This window comes from Pseudonaja textilis, chromosome 1 (assembly GCF_049901715.1).
Source record: "Pseudonaja textilis isolate UNSWEBS1 chromosome 1, rPseTex1.2, whole genome shotgun sequence".
In the NCBI taxonomy this organism is placed as follows: domain Eukaryota; kingdom Metazoa; phylum Chordata; class Lepidosauria; order Squamata; family Elapidae; genus Pseudonaja; species Pseudonaja textilis.
The window spans coordinates 4,931,311-4,957,033 of record NC_141990.1 but is presented as its reverse complement, the minus strand read 5'-3'; the positions used below and the strand labels follow the sequence as shown (position 1 = coordinate 4,957,033).

At 45.0% G+C, this 25,723-nt stretch overlaps 1 protein-coding gene across 1 annotated transcript in view; it reads left to right on the top strand.

Annotated features, from left to right (window-relative positions):
* The window catches only part of TEX14 (testis expressed 14, intercellular bridge forming factor), an 82,696-nt gene that overhangs the window by 42,269 nt on the left and 14,704 nt on the right, over positions 1-25,723 (top strand). Inside the window, exons 19-24 of the mRNA XM_087923399.1 lie at positions 1,189-1,311; positions 6,752-6,884; positions 9,232-9,313; positions 11,876-11,938; positions 13,766-13,887; positions 15,162-15,358. Of these exons, the coding sequence (XP_087779525.1) occupies positions 1,189-1,311; positions 6,752-6,884; positions 9,232-9,313; positions 11,876-11,938; positions 13,766-13,887; positions 15,162-15,358 (720 nt within the window). The remainder of the gene's footprint in view (positions 1-1,188; positions 1,312-6,751; positions 6,885-9,231; positions 9,314-11,875; positions 11,939-13,765; positions 13,888-15,161; positions 15,359-25,723) is intronic.

The window sequence follows — 25,723 nt, the reverse complement described above, 5'->3', positions numbered from 1 at the left end:
GAGGAAAGGAAGGAAGGAAAGGAAGGAAGGAAGGAAGGACAGAAGGACGGAAAGGAAGGAAGGAAGGAAAGAAGGAAAGGAAGGAAGGAAGGATGGAAAGGAAGGAAAGAAGGAAGGAAGGAAAGGAAGGAAAGAAGGAAGGAAGGAAGGACGGGTAGGAAGGAAGGGAAGGAAGGAAGGACAGGAAGGAAGGAAAGAAGGAAGGCCGGAAAGGAAAGGAAAGGAAAGAAGGAAGACAGGCAAGGACTGTGGGATCCTTGGTGCTCTCTGAGCTTGTTTTCTTGCAGACGTTTCATCACCCAACTAGGTAACATCATCAGTAGGGCATACTCTCAATTCATATACAAATGGGCTTGCCCTTTCAGTATTATTGGGTGTATTCTAAGAATGCCGTTTGTTTGACATAGTTTACAGATTGTTTGCTTGAGCTGGTAGTTCCTGGATATTGCAGTGACATCTCTGCTATGAGAAATCAGCAGAGAGCTACCTCCACAGCAGTCCTCGACTTAACGACGATTCGCTGAGCCAACCCTTCATAGTTAGAACAGCACTGAAAAAAAGGGACTTGTGGCCAGTCCTCACGCTTACAATGTTTGCAGCATCCCCAGTCACAAGATCAGAATTTGGAGGCTTGGCAACTGGCATGTACTTATGACGGTTGCAGCGTGCCTGGGCCATGGGATCACTACTTGTGATCATCCCAGTTGGTTTTAGACAAGCAAAGGCAAGAGGGGAGGGTTTCACTTAACAGCCACACATTTCGTTTAGCAGCTGCAGTTAATTCCCTTAATGACCATTTCCCCCCAAAATGGTCGTAAAAACAAGGTGTAACTCACTCAACGACCGCCTCCCTTAACAATGGAAGTTTTAGGCTTCTGACAAGCAAGTTCAATTGGTACGGTGGGTGGGAAGATGGATTTTCTTAACCAGGTACCGCATGATTCATTTAACGGCGGCGATTTGCTTAACAAAAAAGTTGTAACTTTGGTCGTGACCCACTTAACGACCGTCTCGCTTAGCAACCAAACTCCTGATCTGGTGGTAAGTGTAGGACTGCCTTGCAGTCTCAAAGGAAAGGCGGAGTACTCACTAAACAGATATGGGGCAAGTAACAAAAATAAATGTTTTCCTGCTTGCTCTCATGTTCTTGATTAAAAAATACCATTTTAATTTCTGTCTCTCTCGCAGGAGCCGCTGGAAGAGGTGATCCACTCGCCGTCTTCGTCCCTTAACGTGTCAGAAGAGTTTTTAACTCCGGACCCCGACTATTTTTTGAGCAGTTCCGCTCCTCACGAGCCTTCAGAATTGGAAGTAAGAGGAAAAGTTGAATAGAATAGGAATACAGCATAGAACAGAACAGAATGAATAATAGAATACAATAGAGAATAGAATAGAATAGACTCAAGAATAGAGTAGAATAAAGAATGGAATAGAATTGAATTGAATTCTTTATTGGGCAAGTGTGATTGGACACACAAGGAATTTGTCTTGGTCCAAATAGAATAGAATAGCGTTAGAATAGAATAGAATAGAATAGAATAGAATAGAATAGAATAGAATAGAATAGAATAGAATAGAATAGAATAGAATAGAATAGAATAGAATAGAATTCTTTATTGGGCAAGTGTGATTGGACACACAAGGAATTTGTCTTGGTGCAAATAGAATAGAATAGCGTTAGAATAGAGTTAGAATAGAATAGACTAATAGAATAGAATAGAGTTAGAATAGAATAGAATAGAACAGAACAGAGTTAGAATAGAATAGAATAGAATAGAGTTAGAATAGAATAGAATAGAATAGAATAGAATTCTTTATTGGGCAAGTGTGATTGGACACACAAGGAATTTGTCTTGGTGCAAATAGAATAGAATAAAGTAGAATAGAGTTAGAATAGAATAAAATAGAGTTAGAATAGAATAGAATAGAATAGAATAGAATTAGAATAGAGTAGAGTTAGAATAGAATAGAATAGAATAGAATAGAATAGAATAGAATAGAATAGAATAGAATAGAATAGAATAGAATTCTTTATTGGCCAAGTGTGATTGGACACACACAAGGAATTTGTCTTGGTGCCCCTCAGTGTACATAAAAGAAAAGAGACATTAATCAAGAATCATAAGGCACAACACTTAGTAAGGCCCAGACTGACTCCCCTTCAGACAGTAAGAATGAACTTTGGAAAACTGGGTATTTCCAAAAAGGAATTCTTTATTGAAAAGGAAGATACCCAGGCGGTGTTCAAAGCCGCGAGTCTGATAGGCCTCCAGGCGTGCAGCTTCGATAAAGGCAGTTAGAACCCCTCCCCTTTGTCCGGTGTGGATTTCGTCAATAGAAAGAAGCAACACGTTAATTCTCCCCACCCTTTCTTTTTCCCCCCCTTGGGAAAGCAGTTGAGAAGAGCTTCCCAGGAAGTCGCCTTTGGAATTTCTGGAAATTTTATGGCCCCATCTTCTCTTCTTGCTCTCTCTCCAAGAGGTGACAATTTTCCAAAGCATCTGGGCTCCAGTCCCCAGTTGTATCTCACGCGCAAGTTAATACAGACTCAATACAAGAATTAAGATAAGTCAAGTTACATCAAAAAGGATGACTTGTATCAACCCCCCCCCCTCCCTTTCTCCTCCCATTGAAGAATGGCAGATACACTTGGCAGATACATCAGTGCTTTTTCGCCCCCACTTCTTTTTCACTTCTGCATTTTTCTGTCTTCCCCTTTTCCTCTCCTCTCCCTTTTTCATTTTTCTTTATATTCTTTTACGTTACGTTTTGATAAATGAACCAAATTTTGAACCTATTTAAAAAAGAACAAATAAGAGAAAGGTGGAAAGAGAGAGAGACACACACACACACACAGAGGACCCCTTGATAAAGATTATCCTTGGGTGGGGGGCAGAAGGGGAGGGAAGTTTTGGTTTTCAGGCCAGATGTCAAGAAGCTAACGCAGGCAATCCTCGAGATACAACCATAAAACAAACTGTATGCCGGTGGTCAGTAGGTGAAATGTCTCACTTAATGTTTGCTCTCTCCAATGAATCATTCAATGAACGTGTGGGTTGTTAAGTGGCTCAGGTCTGGGGGAGACCTTTGGAGGTCTAAGACAGGCCCAGATCTACCTGTCCAAGGCCGCCCCCATAATATGCCTTGTGCGTCACTTCCTGCCTTAGGGGTCCCCAGAGACCTTTTAACCATTCCTACTGGGAGCGGGACGCCCCCTCCCCAAGCCTTAGGTCTGATTCCCACCCTACCCACCAGGCCAAACACCTTCCTCCTCTGCCTCACTTACCTTTGGAAGAGCTCTGCAGCCTTCTAGAGCAAGAATGGGCAACTAGGACCAGTTAAGGACCTGTGGACTTCAACAACTCCCAGAATTCCTGAGCCAACCAGCTTCTGACAAGCAAAATCAACAAGGGATGCCTTATTCACTTAATAAACACGTGATCCACTTAACAGCTGCAGTGATTCACTTAACAGCCATGACAAAAAGGGGGCAGCTCACTCAACAATTGACTTGCTTAGCAACAAAAATTGTAGTCATATGTCAAAGCACTACGCAATCTAAAACCATCTCTATCTATTGGACCGGACGGAATATGTGCCTACTTCTTAAAAAAGCCACCCACTGCCATAGCTGAACCTCTAAGCATAATCTTCGAAAAATCTTTCAGGACCAGCTCCTCCAACTATGGTCACAAGCCACGGTCATCCCCATCTTCAAAAAGGGAGACCCCAGCCTAGTTGAAAATTACAGACCAAACTCTTTATGCTGTGTCACCTGTAAAGTCACGGAATCAATTATTAACCAATCCATTATTCTCCACTTAGAGACAAACAACCTACTCTCTAATAAACAATTTTGTTTCAGAAAAAACTATCCTGCAACCTGCAACTCTTACACTGCAAAAACATAGGGACTACACAACTCGATCAGGGAAAAGCAATAGACGCAATCTACATAGACTTCTGTAAAGCCTTTGATTCAGTGGTACACGACAAACTACTCCTAAAATTAAAATCTTATGGTATCTCTGGACACCTGCATAACTGGATAGAAGCATTCCTGTCAAACAGACAACAAATGGTCAAAATTGGGAGCATCCTATCAAATTCTGTACCTGTCAACAGTGGTGTCCCCCAAGGCAGTGTTGTAGGACCAACTCTCTTCATACTCTACATAAATGACCTCTGGTCATATTAAGAGCAAGTGCGTCCTCTTCGCTGATGATGTAAAGCTATTCAACACCACAGACAATACTGCTACCCTTCAAAAAGGGTAGTCAAACAAATGGCAACTTCAAATCTCAACAAATAAATGCTCTGTCTTACATATTAGCAAAAAAAATATCAGAAAATAAAATACAAGCTGAATAGTCAAGATCTTGTTGATGATCACAAGCTCTGTAAAAGATCTTGGAGCACGCATCTCTAATGATCTAAGTGCTAGAGCCCACTGTAACTACATAGCCAAAAAGGCATTAAGAGTTGTTAACCTAATCCTACGTAGCTTTTTCTCTGGTAACATCACACTACTAACTAGAGCATACAAAACATTTGCTAGACCAATACTCGAATACAGCTCATCAGTCTGGAACCCACATTACGTATCTGATACTAACACAGGTGAGAAAGTCCAGAAATATTTCACAAAAAGAGTTCTCCACTCCTCTACTCGTTGCAGAATACCTTATGCCACCAGACTCAAAATTCCAGACCTAGAAAACCTTCCGTCTGATCTAAGTATGGTATATAAAATCATACATTGCAATGACTTACCTGTCAATGAATACTTCAGCTTCAACCATAACAACACAAGAGCACACAATAGGTACAAACTCAAGGTTAACCGCACCAAACTTGATTGCAGGAACTTCAGCAACAGAGCGGTCAATGTATGGAATACTCTACCTGACTCTGGTTTCTTCCCCAAACCCCAAAAACTTTAACCTTAGACTGTCTACTATTGACCTCACCCCTTTCTTAAGAGGTCTGTAGGGGGCGTGCATAAGCGCACCAACGTCCCTACCATCCCTGTCCTATTGTTTCTTTTATTTTTCTTATCGGTACCCATTTCATGTATTCATAACTATGTATATACTTATACCTATTATCTTGTAAGCGATTGACAAATCAAATAAATAAATGTCAGGGAGTACCTATTGCATGTCCTTGTGTTCAGGACCCTGGAGAGTTCCAGGCAAGAAAAGGAAAGGGCGGGTTATTCTTTGCCAGGAAACCGGTCACCTTCAGGACCTTGGAGAGCTCCAGAGGAGAAGCTGAAGTGTTGAGTTACCTCTGGTGGCCCCAGCCAATTAATTGGTTTTCCCAGTCGAGGGGATCCTTCATTTGCACCCTACTTGATAGCTGCTCTTTTTCCTCAGATTCCTTTCTGGGTTAATGTAGGTGAGTCTTTGAATCTGAATGTGCAGTTTTATTTTCCTTCCTTCCTTCCTTGGCTCCCTCCCTTCTTTCTTTCTCTTCCCTCCCTTCTTTCTCCTTCCTCCTCTGTCTCTGTTACTCCTTCCCTCATTTCCTCACCTTCCTTCCCTCCCTCCTCTCTTCTTTCCCCTCCTTCCTTCCTTTCTCTCTTTCCTCCCTCCCTTACCTCTCCTTTTTCTCCTTCCTTTCCTTTCTCCCAGTTTCCCTTCCTTACTGCCTCCCTTCATTCTCCCCCTCCCTCCCTCCCTCCTTCCTTCCTTCCTTCCTTCCTTCCTTCCTTCTTTCTTTCCTCCCTTTCTTTTACAAATAACTCAAGCTAGTGAACATAAGCAATACTCTTTCTTCCACCCATTTTTTCCTCCAACCACAATCCTGTAAGGTGACTTGGATTGAGATTTCTATGAGGGATTTCAATGAAGTTATTTGATGTTATAATCTGTAGTTCAATGTCTCCTGAAGCCTTTTGGGGTTCTTTCAACTCCTGATTTGGAGGACAAATGAACTGGCGAATGGAGAACACTAGGTTGAGGTATTGATGGATCGATCGATCGATTGATTGATTATCTGCCATCAAGGCATTCCCAACTCCTAACAACACATAGTTGGATCGTTCTCCATGACAATCCATCTCTAACTTGTCCTTCCTGGACAAAATAGGTTGAGTTATTGGATAGAGCTCATTGTGCCAGACAGTAAATAATGAAGTTCACGTTGATAGAATAGAATAGAACACAACACAACATAACACAACAACAGAGCAGAATTCTTTATTGGCCAAGTGTGATTGGACATCCAAGGAAATTGTCTTTGGTGCATATTCCTCTCATAAAGGAATATAAAATATATTCATCAAGAATCTTAAGATACAACACTTAGTGATAGTCATAGGTTACTAATAAGCAATCAAATCATACTAGGAAACAAAACAGTATAAATTGTAAAGATACAGGCAACAGGGTTATAGTCATAAGTGGGAAGAGATCGGTACTAGGAAGGATGAGAGGAATAATAGCAGACTTAGTAAATAGTTGCAAAGTGTTGAGGGAATTATTTGTTTAGCAGAGTGATGGCGTTAGGGAAAAAACTGTCCTTATGTCTAGTTGTTCTGGTGTGCGGTGCCCTACAGTGTCGTTTTGAGGGTAGGAGTTGAAACAATTTATAATAATCCTTTCAAATGATAAAATAAGATCATAAAATATTTAAAAAATTAAGAATAAATACACGAACAATAAGTCATCTTGTGTTCCAGGATTGAAGCTTAGCTGAGACAACTCCGTTCTTTCCCTGTTGAGAAATTCTTGATTTATCCTTTTAGTATTCAACGGCCGAGGAAGAGGAGGGAGGTAATATTCTAGGAAGAACAGAAGAAATTTTTGGGCAGAAGGAAAAGTTGAGAAAACCTCCAGGAATCTGGGCTCAGAAAGAACATCCCATCAATTCAGGGCAGAGTAAGGATTTTTTTTTGTACGTGTGTGAGTGCAATATTAACTCATCCTGCCTTAATTGCAGGTAGTCCTCAATTTACGACCTTTTGTTTAGCAACCACTTGAAATTACAACAGCGCTGAAAAAAAAGTGGCTGAAGTCCATTTTTCACACTCGACGACCATTGCCGCATCCACAAGGTCACGTGATCAAAAATCATCCACTTGGCAACTGGCCCATATTTACGACGGTCGCAGCGTCATCTGATCCCCGTTTTGCGACTTTCTGATCAGCAAAGTCCGCGGGGAAGCCCGATTCGCTTAAAAACCATGTTTCTAACCGAACGCCTGTGGTGATTCACTTAACAACAGTGGCCAGAAAGGTCCACAGACTTTTAAGGAGCAGAACTCCCTTAACAATTGTCTCGCTTAGCAAAGGAAATAACGGCTCAATTATGGTCGTAAGTTGAGCGCTACCTGGGCTTAGAAAAATTCAGGTCACTTCCGTGAGTGATGGAGGATTTTTTTTAAAAAAAAAAAAACAATCTAAGATTCTCCAAAAATAAGTTTAATCGCTTGGTTTTTCTGGTGTAGCATTGATGACCGTAGGGGGGAAAGTGGAATTTGGAGTCCTTGCCGCTCTCTGAGCTTGGCTGCTTTCTTGCAGATGTTTCATTACCAAGCTAGGTCACATCATCAGTGGTAGAAGGGAGTTGTCAGGGTTCCGACAGATGCCCCAATTAAACCATGAGCCTGGAGCCGAGTTTCTAAAAAACCCAGTTATTTATTAGGAGCAACGTGTCAGGCACAGACCCAAATGAAGTCAGCTCTGCCTCACGTAATTTACGATCCACTTATGACCCTGTTTTTCCCTCCCCCCCACCCCAGGTTATGTCCTAAATCATATTCTCCAACGGAGCACTTTCAAAGTGCTGTAGAAATCACGCCTCTCCAGTTGGTCCCGGTAGCCTGGGATACAGCCTTGAAGAAGGTATGCGTGGAATGTGCATCTGGTTGTGGCTGCTGGGTTGTTCCATCAGTTTCCTCCCCCCTTCCACTTTCCTATGGCAACTCAAGACCAGGCCAGGAATGCTTTACGAGTTGTCAGGAGAAGGGTTTGAGTAGAGGAGGAGGAGGAGGAGATGGACTGAAGAAAAAGGATTGTGGGGTCCTTGGATCACTTTGAGCTTGGTGGTTTTCTTGCCGGCGTTTCATTACCAAGTTAGGTAATATCATCAGTGCTAGAAGGGAGAAGAGTTTGAGAGGAGGAAGAACTGTGGGTTCTTTGGTTCCAACAGTCGTCGTCCTCCTCTTCCTCTCTTCAACCCCCTCTTCCTTTTAGCACTGATAATATTTGTTAGGAATAACAAGGTCACCTAACGTAGTTTGGGTAAAATAATATATATAAACTATCATTGTAAGTTTAAGTGTGTGTCACTTTAAAACTGCAAAGCATGTAATTTTGGGTGTGGTGTGAAACCACCATAAAAGGGAGCAAGAGACGCTGACGGTTTGCTGGCAATTACTGACAATTACTGGATTGGATTATGTTGATGGTTTGTTAGCTGCGTCTTTCCCCTACTGAAGAATTGCTGAAGGAAGAGAGGAGTTTTTTGAGTTCTTCATATATCTTTCTACTGCGAGGAGATATATCACCGGACTGATATTTGTAAGTGTACTGACCTCTCTTTTTCGACCTGGAATTTGCAACTGAATAATCCCTGGACGGACTGAACTAAGTGAATGATATATGGACTGTTTTGACTATGCTTTAACTCTTGCTGGAATAAAACTATTTCATTAGCACTACGTATCTGTTTTACTGAGTGTAAGCTACAAAAACATTCATCTCACATATATTTTGCCTGCCTGCCTGACTGCCCTGCAGATCCTGCTAGGGTGTATCCCTAATATTGCCTAACTGGGTCATGAAACGTCTGCAAGAAAACAACCAAGGTCAGAGCACCACACAATCCTCCTCTTCCTCTCCTCCTCCTCCTCTCCACAAACCCCATTCCCTTCTAGCACTGATGATGATTTCTAGTTGGGTCATGAAAAGTCTGCAAAAAAACAACCACCAAAGATCCCCTTTGTCAACCCTGAGCTACAAATATTCTCCTTTATTAGAGAGACAATGTAGGCTCAGGTATCTAACATGGCATTAATATTCACGGTCGCTCATAAGTATTTCAGCATCCTTGGGGACTTCTGAATGCAATTATTAAAGGGGGGAGGAACCCCGCTCTCTTTAAAAAGATCGTGCGGAAGACGGAGAGGCCTCTTAGAAATAAAATAAATGCCTTTTTTTCCCCTTTTTTTGGAAGTGTCTTTATTTCAAGTTCTCTGAGCATGTTCCTACTTATATTCCGTAGGACGAGAGTGTTCCTTTGGGACAGGCACGCAATATATCCATGACAACCTGCCAAGGAGAGATCTATTTACTTCTCTAAACGGGTAGGAATTTTTTATTTAATGTTTAGGGAGCCCTTCGGATGAAATCACTCTTTTTAATATGGACTGGGGTTATTTTAACAGCTTGTTTCGCTTCTGTTTTTTTTTTTTTTGTCTTCGGTTACCAAAGCTTTTGTTTGTTGCAGAATTATTTCACAGTCACTTTGGGTACCGTTTCATGAAGACAGAGAGCATCAATGTTCTGAATAAAAAAAGTCTTCCTAGCAATAAATAAATAGATGAAATTCCAAACAGTATTACTAACAGCGTCTTCCTAACACTAAATAAATAGATGAAATTCCAATGTCTTCCCGTAATCCCTTGAATAGGGGCAACTGAATGGGGTTGAGCTGAGTATTTACTGGCCAGATGCCTTTCCTGTCACCGCTGTGGAGTTTTGTTCAGCAAATATATTCCCATCGTGCCCAGAGAGAGAAATATCTGCCTCTATCTAGGCTCGAACCCACAGCCTCCTGGTTGTGAAGCGAGAGCTCCAGCTCTAGGCTACCACACCATTCTCTGTGTAACTAACTCTCTGTGTAACTAACTCTCTGTGTTACTAACTCTCTGTGTTAACCGTGTTACTGACAGTGCCTCTGAATTACTTCTTTCCCACGTCAGCAGCATATATTTTTGAAAACCAAAATGGAAATAGCCCTCAACTTAACAACCATTAGTTTAGTGACCGTTCGAAGTTCCAAAAGAATGTGATTTAGGGAAGTTTTTTCACATTTATGACCATGGCAGCATCTCTGTGGTCAAGTGATTTACATTTGGATGATGACTGACTGAGTGGGGAGGGGAGGGGTGGGTGGAGAGGGGCGGGGCCGGCCAGGGGCACGATTTGCCAGTTCTCCGAACTGCGCAGAATCATAACAACCAGTTCTATACAACCAGTACGAACCGGTAGAATCTCCACCCCTGGAAAGGGCTGTCAATTGTAGACTGTAGATTAAATGGACCTGGGGTCGCCAACCCATTGGATCTCAGGGACCACCAAACTCATACTTTTAAATCGTGGGGACCACTAATGTGAATTTTGACTGATGGTGGTTTGCTGCTGTTGGTGGGAGAGAGAGAAAGATCTGATTTAACCTCCCTCTCTCCCTCTCTCTCTCTCTTTCATACACACACGCGCGCACACACACACACACACACACACACAGGCAGGGGTGGGATTCAGATTTCTTGGGCGTGGCCTAATTTGTGTGTGTGGCTTGGTCATGTGACTGGCTGGGCATGGTTTGTATGTAAATATTATAAATATTTATGTAAATATTGAATTTTTTTTTTTAATAAAAAAGAGCAACTTTTACCCAAAATCAGGCAAAGGCAGGCAGGCAGATTGAGTTGCTCACAGAATCACAGGTTCACTTAGAGATCTGTGTTTCTGCCATCAGCTATCTGAGTCTGCAACTGAACAATAGAACCTAAGGGACGGAAGGTAGATAGTTCAGCTGGGTATATGTGAAATTATCCAAATGTGAATTTCACTGTGCCCAGCTGGACTACCTACCCTCTCAGGGGAGGGGATTGAAATGGACCCGAAAAAAGGTGAAAGCCATATTGGACTGGCAAACCCCTGCAATGCACGAACAGCTACAGAGTTTTGGGGGGTTTGAGTTTTGGGGGGTTTGCTGAGACTGCATTTACGGCCATGTGCATCGTCTCACCTTCTGATTGTGAGTCATGCCCCTGTTGGAATCTGATTCTGAGGGGGAGATTGAGCAGTTAACAGGGAGTGGGAGTACGGCTCCGGTGGCTGTGGAGGAAACTGGGGAAGGGCACTGTCCGGCTGAGCATTCAGAGGAAGACCCAGGGCCACCCCCTCTTCATCCTAGGGCACGCAGGGAGAAATGGAGAAGGGAGCAACATGGTTTATGGGGGAGGAAAGGGCCCTGATCCCCTTCATGGGCTGCAGCTGGGAAGACTGTTTAAAAGGGCAAACTGCACATGGCCAAGTTGTTGGAAGCAAAGCGTGCATTATCTTTGTCAAGGCTTATCTGGGTTTTGGCATCCTCCCAACTGTGTGTGCCTCATTATCTTTTGGAAGTCTGCAAGTTAAAATTATCCTGGTTTGTTGTGCTAATTCCTTCAGCGTGGTTTGAGTTGGGTTTTTTTTATTTCTACTTTATTTGTATTTTGGGTTTGGACTGCATTTCTTCCCTTTGTAGACTGTTTTTGGAAGGGTTTGATCTCCCGACGAGGATAACTGAATATTATGGGCCAAGTTGGGCGCATTAAAGGGAATTTATTTACTTTCGTAACTTCGTTATTTTTGTGCCATGCTCCGGATCATCACACCATGACTTACAACATTTTCTTTGGGAGAGGGGGCTTGGAACCTAATGTGGTTTCTAGCAAAAACCGCTCTTGTGGGTAAGGGATCCACGGAACGACGGCGGCGTTCACTTCACAACTGCAGCAAAGAAAAGGCCGTAACGTTGGGCGCAGTTGCGTGGTGACCCACCAAACAACCGGCCCGTAATTCTGGGCTCCATTACAGTCATAATTGAATTTTGGGCTACCTGTATAGATGCTTGTGTTGTGTTTATTCCCCTGCAGCCCCGGGGCAGCGCAACACGGAAGTCTCGGTGAGCCTCCAAGAGAATTCGGAGCAGAAGAAACGTAAGGACCCGTGGTGGGATTCAACCAGTGTAAACAACCGGTTTGGGGAGCGTGCGCTTTGCACGCAGCATTTCAAAACCGCTCGTTTTCAGCTCTAATACTTATAGCCCCAGTGAGTAAAACAGCTGAGGCGTGGCCATCCGCCGTGCTGCCCGAATCCGCTGAGCTGAAAACATGGAAATAAAGGACAGACTAGGTGGGTGGTGCCAAATGATCACCAGAACAACGGGTTCTCCCATACCGATTCGAACCGGTAGAATCCCCCCTGTGGTAAGGACTGTTTCATTGCACCGGAGCTGAGCTGGTTTCAGTGGGTGGAAGGGGGAGACAACAGGAAGCGCAGTTGTGACAAGCCACTCATTTAGGAAAAGGGGGATTTTGGCCGGCCTGGGGAATCCGGTTTTAACTCAATTTCGCAGCGATGAATGCAGTTGTTCTCCGGAGTTCTGCACCTTTATTTTATTGCTTGTATGATTGTCCGCCTTTCTTCTACTTCACCCTCTTTCCTCCTCGTGTTTTGCCCGCAACAACAACCTTGTGAGGTGGCTTAGGCTGAGAGAGAGAGAAAGAGAGAGAGACTGGCCCAAAGTCACTCAGCTGGCTTTCACAATTAAGGCGGGATTAGAATTCATCATCTCCTGGTGATTGGCCCAAAGTTACTAACCTGGCTTTCATGCCTAAAGGAGGACTACAACTCACAGTCTCCTGGTGATTGGGCCAAAGTCACCCAGTTGACTTTCGTTTCTAAGGCAGAACTAGAACTCAGAGTCACCTGATGCTTGGCTCATAGTCACCCAGCAGGCTCTTATGACTAGGTGGGACTAGAACTCACAGTCACCTGGTGATTGGGCCAAAGTCACCCAGTTGACTTTCGTGTCTAAGGCAGAACTAGAACTCAGAGTCACCTGATGCTTGGCTCATAGTCACCCAGCAGGCTCTTATGACTAGGTGGGACTAGAACTCACAGTCACCTGGTGATTGGCCCAAAGTCCTCCAGCTGGCTTTTTTTGCCTAAGACGGGACTAGAACTCAACATCTCCTGGTGATTGGCTCATAGTCACCCAGCCGGCTTTCATGCCTAAATCCGGACTAGAATTCACAGTCGCCTGGTGATTGGCCCAAAGTCATCCAGCTGGCTTCCATGTCTAAGATAGGAGTAGAATTCAGTATCACCTGCCTGTTGGCCTGAGCTCTCACCCACTTGACTTTCATACGTGAGATTAGAACTCGCCATTTCCTGGGGATTGGCCCAAAGTCCCCCAACCGGCTTTCATATCTAAGGCGGGACTCGAACTCAGCATCTCCTAGTTTCCACCCCGGTGCCTTAAATCAAATCCATCCTCAAGCTTCAAATTAAACCACTCCCAAGTTATTTTTTTTTTAAAACCCCACTCTTGTCATCCTAGCTTTTCTTTTAACTAGGATCTCGAGAGTTATATTTTGATCGATGTTTCAAGATGTTCCATCCCTTGGTTTAACGCAGGGGTGTCAAATTCAATTTGATCGAGGGGTCGCATCAGGGCTCCGGTTGACCTCGGGTGTGGGGGGGCGTGGCCGATTGGGTGGGTGTGGCCAGCTTGACGCCATTCCCCAAACTGTGTCATGTTTCCTCTTTATGTTGGTTAGACCAGGACGGCCAGCAAAAAAAACGGGGTAAGTTGGGGTCCATATCCTCACTTGTGTTTGGAGAGAGGATTGAGTTGTTTTTGGAAGAAGAAGGCTCAAAAAGATAAATAAATAAAAGATTGCTGGAGTCCAGCATTTCTGAACAGATGATGAGAAACCAACACTGATGTCTTCTTATCCATTTTGTTCTGTTTTGGCCAGATCCCTTGGAGATATTCAAGAAATATCTAGCATCATCTGCAAGGATCCGGCGAAGACGTCAGCTGTGAAAACTCCCAGAAATTCTAATTCCCCCATTAAGACCAGCACCCCGCTCAGCCCCGGTTAGTCAAGGCTCTGTGGAAGTAGCAAGAGTATATAGCTGATAATTCTTGGGGGTATTGGGGGAGAAAGCAGTCTTCGAAGCTGGGAGAATTGGGGCTCAGCTTCAGCCTTGGCCGTTTCTGCGGTCTGAAGCTCTGGAAACGGCAGAAAAATAATGTTGTGTAAAGAGAGGCATGTTACAATACAACAAAGGTCTTCAGACTGGTTCACTTTAAGGGGTATGGACTTCAACTCCCAGAATTCCCCAGCCAGCCTGCTTTGAAATGGGTGGGCTTCCCTTCCCAGAATTCCCCAACCAGCCTGCTTTGAGTTGGGTGAAACTGGGCTTGGCTAGTCTAGGGAAGAGAAGGACCAGGGGAGACAGGATAGCATCTTCCAATATTTGAGGGGCTGCCACAGAGAGGAGGAAGGGGTCAAGCTATTCTCCAAGGCACCCGAAGGCCAGACAGGGAACAATGGATGGAAATTGAACAAGGAGAGAGATTCAACCTAGAAATAAGGAGAAACTTTCTGACACTGAGAACCATCAACCCATGGAACAGAAGTTACCCTCGGAAGTTGTGGGAGCGCCATCAGTTGAGATTTTCAAGAAGAGATTGGACTGCCATTTGTCAGAAATGGTGTAGGGTCTCCCGCTTGGGCGGGGGGTTGGACTAGATGACCTACAAGGTCCCTTCCAACTCTGATTATCTGTTAAACTCCCAGAATTCCCCAGCCAGACTATACATGACCAGTTCCTGTAAGCATTCTTCATATGTTTTAGTCTCCAGTCCCCTAAAATCACCCTTCTCTGCACTTTTTCTATACTCTCAACGTCCTTTTTTTATAGTGTGGTGACCAAAACTGGGTGCAGTACTCTAGGTGTGGCCTTACTAAGGCTTTATAGAGTGGGATTAGTACCTCCTTTGATCTCGATTGTATCCCTTTGCTAATGCAATTTAGGATTGCATTGGCTTTTTTGGCTGCTACCGCACGCGGCTGGCTCATATAGACTCCAAGATCCCCCTCCCAGTTCCTGCTATTGAGCCTGGTTTCACCCAGTCTACATGTGTCCTTTTGGGTTTTTCTTGCCTAATTGTAAGACTTTATTTTTTCTCTGAATTTCAATGAATGTTCTCTGTCTGAACATCTGGCAGTAATTTATATCCCCTCCAAAGGTGAACCGAAACGAGCTATTTAGAACTCGTTTGAATAAATTGTGCGTGGGAGAAAGAAAACGACGGATTAAAAACCTTCCTCTCTCTCCCCCTTTTTCTTTTCTTTCTTTTCCCAGTGGATCCACCACCAAAATTTTCCTCCACCGTCACAAAATACAAGGATTATTGTGTGATGACCATAGATACGTCCTGTTGGGCTACGCACGACGTCTCCTTGTTGGGAGTCACTACGTTTCCTGTACCCTGTGCCACAGGGGTGAGGATAGAAGAGCTACCTGCCATCCCACCTCCGTCGGCTGGGTTTGTGCAACCTGTAAGTGGATTCAGGAAATCACACACCTGTGGGTTTGGGGTATGTCTGTGTGTTTCTTCGGTTTTGTTCACGGCTGGCCGGTGCCTGATCTGATTCTTGCAGCTTTCTTGGCAAGGTTTTTCCGAAGTGGTTTGCCGTTGCTGCACTCCAAGGACTGGCTGGCTTTCCTTCCTAAGGAGGGACTAGAACTCACTGTCCCCTGGTGATTGGCCCAAAGTCACCCAGCCAGCTTTCATGTCCAAGGTGGGACTAGAACTCGCCGTCTCCTGGTGATTGGCCTAAAGTCTTGCAGCTGGCTTTTGCGCCTAAGGCGGGACTAGAACTCACAGTCTCCTAATGATTGGCCCAAAGTCACCCAGCCGGCTTTCATGTCCAAAGTGGGACTAGAACTCGCCGTCTCCTGGTGATTGGCCTAAAGTCTCGCACCTGGCTTTTGCGCCTAAGGCGGGACTAGAACTCACCATCTCTTGGTGATTGGCCCAAGGTCACCCAGACAGTTTGGGGGACTAGAACTTAGTCTCCTGGTGATTGGCCCAAAGTCATCAAAGTCAACTTTCATGCCTAGGACAGAATTAGATTTCCCCCACTCAGCCGTGTGACTTTTGGCCAATTTCCAGGTTACAGTGAGTTCCAGCACTGCCTTTCGTGCCTAAGGCTGGACTAGAACTCACCCTCTCCCGGTGACTGGCCCAAAGTCTCCCAGTTGGCTTTTGTGCCTATGACAGAACTAGAATTCCCTGACTCCCAAGTGATTGACCTCAAGCCAGCTACGTGACTTTGGGCCAATTACCAGGAGACAGTGAATTCTAGCACTGCCTTAGGTACGAAAGCCAACTGGGTGATTTTGAGCCAGTCCTTCTCTTTCAGCCCTAAGAAGCAAGCAACCCCAAACCAGTACACAAGAACGCCCAGTTTGCACCTTAATACAAAAAAAAAAACCACAGCACAAGCCGGCTTTCGTGCCTAAGGCTGTACTAGAACTCACCCTTTTCCGGTGACTGGCCGAAAGTCTCCCAGTTGGCTTTTGTGCCGATGAGAGAACTAGAATTCCCTGACTCCCAAGTGATTGACCTCAAGCCAGCTACGTGACTTTGGGCCAATTACCAGGAGACAGTGAATTCCAGCACGGCCTTAGGTACGAAAGCCAGCTGGGTGATTTTGAGCCAGTCCTTCCCTCTCGGCCCTAGGAAGCAGGCAATGGCGAAGGGAGGCACTCAGAACGCAGTCAGCCTGTGCAGGAAGATGGTCCCCAGGGACACCAGGCCCCCCACACACTTGCTGCCTTCTGTTTGGATACAGATCTATCAGGTACAGATAATCAGAGTTGGAAGGGACCTTGTAGGTCATCTAGTCCAACCCCCCCTACCCAAGCGGGAGACCCTACACCATTTCTGACAAATGGCAGTTCAATCTCTTCTTGAAAGCCTCCGGTGATGAAGCTCCCACAACTTCCGAAGGCAACTTCTGTTCCATGGGTTGATTGTTCTCCCTGTCAGAAAATTTCTCCTTATTTCCAGGTTGAAAATCTCCTTGGTCAGTTTCCATCCATTATTCCTTGTCTGGCCTACAGGAGCTTTAGAAAATAGCTTGACCCCTTCCTCCTCTCTGTGGCAGCCCCTCAAATATTGGAAGATGCTCTCCTGTCTCCCCTGGTTCTTCTCTTTACTAGACTAGCCAAGCCCAGTTCCTGCAACCGTTCATCGTAAGTTTTAGCCTCCAGTCCCCTAATCATCCTGGTTGCTCTTCTCTACACTTTTTCTAGAGCCTCAACCTCTTTTTTATAATGTGGTGACCAAAACTGGATGCAGTACTCTAGGTGTGGACTTACTAAGGCTTTATAGAGCGGTATTAGTCCTTTCCCTTGATCTTGACTGTGTCCCTCTGTTAATACAACTGTCAGCTGGTGCTCCGTTTAAAGTCCAAGAAAGAAATACTTAGACTCTTGTAATTAGAGAAAAGATATCTTTTTACTGGAAATCAGTGGTAGCAACGAGAAAATTCTGAATCTGGGGAAATAGGCACGTACATCACATATATCAATGTTCCCACCCCCAACAGTTCAAACGGTTCTTCCAATTAAAAGTTGTGAACTTCATCGTGCGGACATCTCCAGGTGGTGATGATTAGTCGACCTTGGCTTACTCAGATAAAGGGTTGCAGTTGCGCAGAGAAGAGAAAGCTAAGCAGGAATTAGAAACCCTCTCCAGTTTATACAGCATCAGTTGGTAACGCTTTCAGCTCACGTCCCATACATTTCCCACTTCCACACACACTCCCGTTACTCATAACAGCCAGAAAGAAGCAAAGGAAAGGAGGAAGATCTTGAAGGCTGACAACAACTTAGAATTGCATTAGCTAGTTTGGTGTCTGCTGCACATGGCTAGCTCCTATTTAGCTGGTTGTCCACTAAGACTCCGAGATCCCTCTCCCAGTTCCTGCTATTGAGCCTGGTTTCACCCAGTTTATATGTGTACTTTTGGTTTTTCTTGCCTGTGTAGGACTTTACTTTTCTCTACGTTGAATTTCATTTTGTTGGATACGGCCCAGGGTTCTGGTCTGTCGAGATCCATCTGGATCTTGAGCCTATCTTCTTGGGTGTTAGCTATTCCTGCCAGCTTAGTATCACCTGCAAATTTGGTAAGTTCCCCTTCTATTCCCTCATCTAAGTCGTTCATGAAGATATTGAAGAGTCCTGGGCCCTAAGACGGAACCTTGTGGCACCCCACTGCTTACTTCCCTCCATGTCGACTTAGATAGGTTTGTGCACCTAGGGGACGGGGCGGCCCGTCACTGGCCCCAGAGTGGCCCCACAGATCTAAGGATGAATGTGTTTTTCCGCAGATGGCCACCGCTGGGTTGTAGATCAGTGCCTCGTCGGCCTGGACCAGGCCAAAGCACCATGGGCCAGTCCTTCGCTGTTTCCAGGGCGGTTCCGCGGGGCCAATCTAACCACATTGCGGACCAAATCCGCCCCCTCGGGCTTGGAGTTTGACACCCCTGCCCTATACCATTTCAGACAAACGGTTGTCCAATGTCTTCTTGAAAACCTCCAGTGTTGGAGCGCCCACAGTTTGTTGTGGCCTGCCAACTGCCAGTGGAGCTGGCGGTCAGACTTGGACGATGAGGAGGCTGGGGAGGAAGGGAAGGCTCTGATGGAGGCTCTGCATCAGACGCAGAGAAAGAGCCCAGGGCCGCCTGACATTTCCCAGCCACCGGAGAGGCAGCTGCCTTTGGAGGTTGAGATGAGTGGGGAGGAAGAGCGGTTGGAGCCTGTTCCGGACATGCATATGCGCAGAGCTGCTAGGAGAGGGGAACAGCGGAGGTCAAGGAGTCGACTCGGGAAGCGAAGCACATTGGGATGCTGAATGGCCCCCTCCCTGGCCAGGGAATAAATAGAAGGAAAGGGGAGTGGTGGTTGTAGGAGTCAACAGTTCATCTTTCTGAAGATTTGGCTCACCGTGCTTCGTGCCTCAGAGACTGTTTGCCAGAATTTAATTTGCAGCTTTACCGCTGGGAGCTCATGGCCTGGCAATTATCTTTGGGAACTGATAAAGTCTATTATTTCATTTAACTCTTTGAAGGGCTACTGTCTGGACTTTTCGGTGTGCGAATACCATTCACAGGAGATAAATAAAGCGAAGTTTTCGGAGGAAGGGGTCTGTTTCTTGTTTCTGCTAAGGCTGAGTCAGAACAGAATTTCTGAAGGCAAGCCATTCCACTAGTTCTCACCATTAGGAAATTTCTCGTTTGTTCTGGGTTGCTTCTCTCCGTGGTTAGTTTCTCTCAGGCCTCTGTCAGAGTCCGAATCCAAGGAGGAAGATGAACAGCTGACAGGAAGTGGGACTGTGGCTCCCTTGGCTTTGGAGGAAACTGGGGAAGGGCAAAGTCCACCTGAGCAGAACAGGGGGAGGTAGAACAAGGGAGAGGGGCGTTCAGAGGAAGACCCAGGCCACCCCGTCTTCATCCTAGGGCCACATAGGGAGGAATGGAGAAGAGAGCAATGTAGATTGTGTGGCTTACGGGGCAGGAAAGGGCCCTGATTCCCTTCATTAACTGCAGCTGGGAAGAGAGTTTATAAGAAAGGCAGGTTGGCTTTATTTTGTGTTGACTTTGCTTATCTGTGTTCCTGGCGTCGTCCCAACCATGTTGAGTTTTGCCTTGCTTTCAAGTCTGAAATTCTTGCTCCTGCCCTGCCAAACTAATTGCTTCAGTTTGGCTTATTTGGACTTTAAGTTACAGTTTGTGTTGACCTTGTTTTGGACTTAATTTTCTGCAGTCAAAGGCAGTTCCTGGAAGAGTTTTTCTTCAGCCAGAAGCCAACCTGGACAATGGGGGCAAAGTTGGAGATAATAAAGGGACTCTTATTGCTTATCTGACTGTGTTGCCTTTGTGCCACGCCCCTTTGGGTCATCACAGTTTCCACCCATTGCTTCTTGTCCTGCCTTCAGATGCTTTGGAGAATAGCTTGACTCCTTTCTCTTTTTGGCAACCACTGAGATACCAGAACACTCCTACCATGTCACCCCTCATCCTTCTTTTCACTAAACTAGACACACCCAATTCCTGCAATCATTAAACTGTTGTTACAGGCTTATAACATGGCTTATTTAGTATCTGATGACTATCGCTGAATATATTATTTGCGATGGTTGTACTTTATGATTAGTATCATGATAGGGACTCTAGGTGGCCGAATAGTGGAACTCTTGCCTCCCAATCAGGAAGCTGTGAGTTCGATCCTGGGCAGAGGAAGAAGATATTTCTCTGAGCACAATGAGAATAGATCTGCTGGAGAAAAAAAACACCGCACTGGTGATGGGAAAGGTATCCGGCCAGTAAACACTCGGCTCCATTCCGTTGCCCAGACTCCGCCCCTCAAGGGATTACGGGGCCGTTAAAAGAGGATGATCATGATATATCTATCCCTCGTTGCTTGTATTATAGACATGGAGAGCTGCCGCCCCGGAGACAAATCCCTCGTGCGTCCAAACACGCTTGGCCCATAAAAGAATATTCTTCTCTTATTCTTTGCCATCTCTGCTTCACTTTGGAAGGGAGGAGGAGGAGTTAGAGGAATTGTACCTCAAGGAAGGAGACGGGTCAGCCGCTGCCCGTGATCCCGCCAACTTCCTTTCCTTTTTTGGATTTGACAGCTCAGCCCAGCAGTCCTTAATCAGCTCATTAGGAGCTGCAGTTTCCTCTGGCCTGCCCTGGCCTCTTCCGAGCAGGGGAAACAGCTCCGTTAGAAAGGAAGGATCAATGATGGAAAAGGTTTTTTGCTTCTTAAGAGTGTCTTCCTTTCCCCCAAGAAAGAGGGTGGACGCATTTGCCTGAGATCCAGACAAAGTCCCGGGAGAAATTGTAAAAGAACATAGAATGACAGAGTTGGAAGGAACCTTGGAGGTCTTCTAGTCCAACCCCCTGCCTAGGCAGGAAACCCTACACCACTTTAGACAAATGGTTATCCAACATCTTTTTTTAAAAACTTCCAGTGTTGGAGCATTCACAACTTCTAGAGGCAAGTCCTTCCATGGATTAATTGTTCTCACTGTCAGGGAATTTCTCCTTAATTCCAAATTGCTTCTCTTCTGGATTAGTTTCCGTCCGTTGCTTCTTCTTTTTTTTTTTAAATTGGTTTTTAAAACAAACATAAACAAACAAAACATAAAAACATCAAGTCATCTTCCATATATGTACATACAGTGTGCCGGTTGGTTTACAAAATTGTTTCGTGCTTCCATTTCATAGTCTTCCATTATAAGTAGATTGTATATAATCTCGTATTTTCAATCAAATATTAAATACGTTAATGTCATTATTAATCAATCATTTGACTATAGTTTTATTCATTCATGTTTTACAAAATGATCACATTTTACTTAATTTGTTTTATGACAATTCATATGATCATCCCAGACCTATCCTAGAATCATTTTGTTAGATGTAATAAGAAAAGAATACATCTTTATATATTTACTATTTTCTAAAAGTCTACATATTTCATTACTATATTTTATTGTCTCACCATTGATAGAATAGATCCCAAATTTTATAACATTGTTTATCGTCTTGTTCTCTAATTTCAAATGTCAATCTACCCATTTCAGCATATTCCAAGATTTTCTTAATGATTTCCTCCTGTGATGGTATTTTTCCTAATTTTTTTTCTCATCCATTGCTTCTTGTCCTGTTTTGGAGAATAGCTTGACTCCCTCTTCTTTGGGGCAGCCCCTCAAATACTGGAACACTGCTATCATGTCACCCCTAGTCCTTCTTTTCATTAAACTAGACATCATACCCAGTTCCTGCAACCATTCTTCATATGTTTCCACTTCCAGTCCCCTAATCCTCTTTATTGCTCTTCTCTGCACCCTTTCCAGAGTCTCAACATCTTTTTTTTACATCGTGGTGACCAAAACTGGATCTATTGTTCCGAGTGTGGTCAAACCAAGGTATTATAAAAAGGTAAAGATTCCCCTCGCACATCCGTGCTAGTCGCTTCTGGCTCTAGGGGGCAGTGTGCTCATCTCCTTTACAAAGCCGAAGAAGAGCCAGCGCTGTCCGAAGACGTCTCCGTGGTCGTGTGGCCAGCATGACTAAACGCCTCCGAAGGCGCACGGAACGCCTGTTCCCTTCCCACCAAAGCGGTCCCTATTTTTCTACTTACATTTTTTACATGCTTTCGAACTGCTAGGTTGGCAGAAGCTGGGACCAGTTACGGGAGCTCACTCCGTAAACTCGGCGCTGGGGATTCGAACCGCCGAACTGCCGACCTTTCTGATCGACAAGCTGAGCATCTTAGCCAATGAGCCACCGCGTCCCCCACAAGGCATTATAGGGTGGTATTAATACTTCACGTGGTCTTGATTCTGCCCTTCTGTTAATACCTCTGAATCCAGATAACTTCCCTGGGATAAATTGCAGAATAACATAGAATAGCGGAATTGGAAGGGTCCTTGGAGGTCTTCCAGTCCAACCACCTGCTCAAGCAGTACCGTGATGGCGAACCTATGGCACGCCTGCCACAGGTGGCACGCAGAGCCGTTTGTGCAGGCACGTGACCCTCAGCCAAACTTACCTGCCTTGTACATGTGTGCGCCTCACAGCTGATTTTCGGCCCGTTTGAGGTTCTTTTCCCCCTTCCGGAGGCTTGAGGGAAACTTCTGCAGCCTCGGGAGGCCGAAAAACGGGCCTTCCGGAAGTGCCAAAACGGGCCCATTTTTTCGGCCTCCTGGGGCTGCCAGGGGCTTTCCTCAAGCCTCCGGGAGGGCGAAAATGGCCTCAAACAGGCCGAAAATCAGCTGGGAGGTGCGTGCATGTGCAGTGCAGGTAAGAAGGAGGGGTGGGGGTGTTGCACGCGCATGCACAGAGGCGGGCTGCATTGCCTTGTGGGCGCCGGCGCATGCGCCCTTTCGGCGCCCCACAACAGAAAGGTTCGCCGTCACCGCTATAGTACCATTCTAGACAAGTGACTCTCTGGCTTCTCCTTAAAAGCCCCTTCCCTCCTGGTAGTATCCATCTATACGGAGCACCACCTCTGCCAGAAATTTGAGGGTGGGTGTGGGAAAGAAGGGGGAAGGGTTGAGTAAAGTATGTGCGTAGCAAAGACGGTGTCCCAAAGACTTGCCAAGAGACGGCTGGGAAACCCGAGTTATTCCTGCCAGGGATCAGTCGGAGAGGCTGGGCGCCCTTAAGATCTGCGTCTTCAGGATGGCCGTGAAATTGATAGATTTCATTTCAGCCTCTGCACATAACGGTCTCCTTCAAAGTGTTCCGTCGGGCCATCTTACGCTGGCTGCTCTCTGGTAGAATTTAATTGAAGATTAACTCCAGTGTTGTGTCGTTAAATTCTAGGTGTTTTTTTAAAAAAATGTGTTTCAGTCCTCAGAATCAGTAGGAATTCGGTACCGATCAGAATAACCGACTTGGAAAGGACCCGTGAGGTCTTCTAGTCCAGCCCCCTTGCTTCATGCAGGAGACCCTATACTAGTTCATGCAAATGACTGTCCAGTCTCTTCTTAAAAACCTCCGATGACGGAGCCCCCACGATTTCCGGTGGCAAGCTGTTCCACTGGTTAATTTTCACCACTGTTAGGAAGTTTCTCCTTAGTTCCACGTTGCTTCTCTCCTTAATTAAGTTTCCATCCGTTGCTTCTTCTCCTGCCTTCTGGTGCTTTGGAGAATAGCTTGACTCCCTCTTCTTTGGGGCAGCCCCTCAACTATTGGAAGAAATGGTGTAGGTTTGCCTGCTTGGGCGGGAAGGGGGGGTTAGACTAGATGACCTACAAGATCCCTTCCAACGCTGTTAATCTGTTTAAAAGACTGCTATCCTGTCACCCCTAGTACTATTAGATAAAATAGGACTATTTTCATCTTAAGTAAGATAAAATAGGACTAGGGGTGACATGATAGCAGTCTTTTTAACCGATTAACTTGTCATTTTGGCACTTTAATCCAGTAGCTGCTTGTACTGATGTCTCTTTCTATCTCTCTACATTTGGGTCTCCGTTACAGGTAGTTCTCGACATGCAACCCCAATCGATCCCCAAATTCCTGTCGCTAAGTGAGAGAGATCAGTGAATTTGGTCCCCATTGTTTAACTGAATCTCCCCCAGCCCTCGTTACGTTGGTAAACACGGTTGATGAACGGATCCTGGTTCCCCCATTGACTTTGTCGGAAGGTCCATCCCCTGACCCCACCCCCAGGAAAACCGCAGCCGTCGCAAGTACATGCCAGTTGCCAAGCATGTGAATTTTGATCCCAGGGATTGCCGCGACGACGGGGCGAAAAAAGTCACAAGTCACTTATTTCGGCGCCGTTGCGACTTCGAGCGGCCACCAGACAAACAACCGTTGTAAGTCGAGGGCTACCTGTATTCAGGCAAACTGAGCAGTGAAGCTAGCAGGCGACCAACTTGTCCAAAAGAAGAGCCAAAAGGATTATTATTATTATTTTTGAAAATCGTTTTTAAAGGTTGCAAAATTTCCCATAGGATACAACAACAAAACTGTGTGATCGGGCTTAGTTTTTTGGAGGGATGAAAACAAGGGGGAAAATCCTGCCTCTGTCGACCAGCATCCATCGGTATTCATCTGGCTAGGGTTCCTGTCAGTGTGTGAGAGAGTTGAGGGCTGTTTGGAAACCGAAAAAGTATTTGCTGTGTGAGCAAGAAGGAGACAGCAAGGAGCCTGGGCATGGCTTAGCTCAACTGTTCTGTGCTAAAGTTGCTTGGTGCTGTGAAACTAAAGCTCCTCTCTTCTGTTTGTGTTTTGCATTCGGAAGAGATTTCTTTTTAGGTGGGGAGGGGGAGTAGGACTCCTTAGCATCAGAGCGTGTTAATAATAACAATATACAAAATACTAATAGCTCTGATGGTCGTTTGGAAAAATCCTTTCTTAGTGAGCCCCTAGAAGCCAAGAGGAACATATGTACCAGATTTCAAGTTTGCAGGCTTTACGGTTCTGGAGATTTTGTGATGATGCGTGAGTGGCATTTCGCTTTTATATATATAAAGATAGATAAATGGTAGAGATAGATAGATAGATAGATAGATAGATAGATAGATAGATAGATAGATAGATAGATAGATAGATAGATAGATAGATAGACGGACAGATAGACAGACAGACAGACAGATAGGCAGGGAGGGATAGATAGATAGATAGATAGATAGATAGATAGATAGATAGATAGATAGATAGATAGATAGACAGACAGATAGATGGATAGAGAGATAGATAGATAGATAGATAGATAGATAGATAGATAGATAGATAGATAGATAGATAGATAGATAGATAGATAGGAGCTTGTCTTGGCAAACAGCCTTCGGTTAAATAATACAGTCTGAGGCACTCAGCTACCCCACAGGGGATAAAAAAGTTAATTTGTACAATAGTCTTTCCATTAGTAGCTATTTTACCCGTTACTAGGCACTTAGCGCTTTAACAACCGCAAGCAAAATACACTCTGGTGAAAGAACAAGATTGAACCTGCCAGATTTGGGCTTTTTTTTTTTTTTTAAGCTCAAGGAAATAAAAGTTACAACCATGCAATTGCAAACAGAGCGTTGGCTCTGTAATTTTCCCCTGGCAAGGATGATTTTCGAAGGAGAAGCAATTTGCCGAGAGGGCAAAGTTCGTTCTCAATTGCAGGTAATTGTGTTGGTCTGGGCAGACACGGGGCGCACAAACACACACATGCACACACTTCCCCGGTGAAGTTACATTTGAGGGGTGTGTGACCTCAATCCAGAGTCTCTATCTAAGACAAGCTAAAGACAACTGAAGTTTTCCCAGGTAGAAAAAGGGCATTTAAGGTGGGAAATAGACAGAATTTCTGGTTGTGGTTTGGGTGGAGGTCAG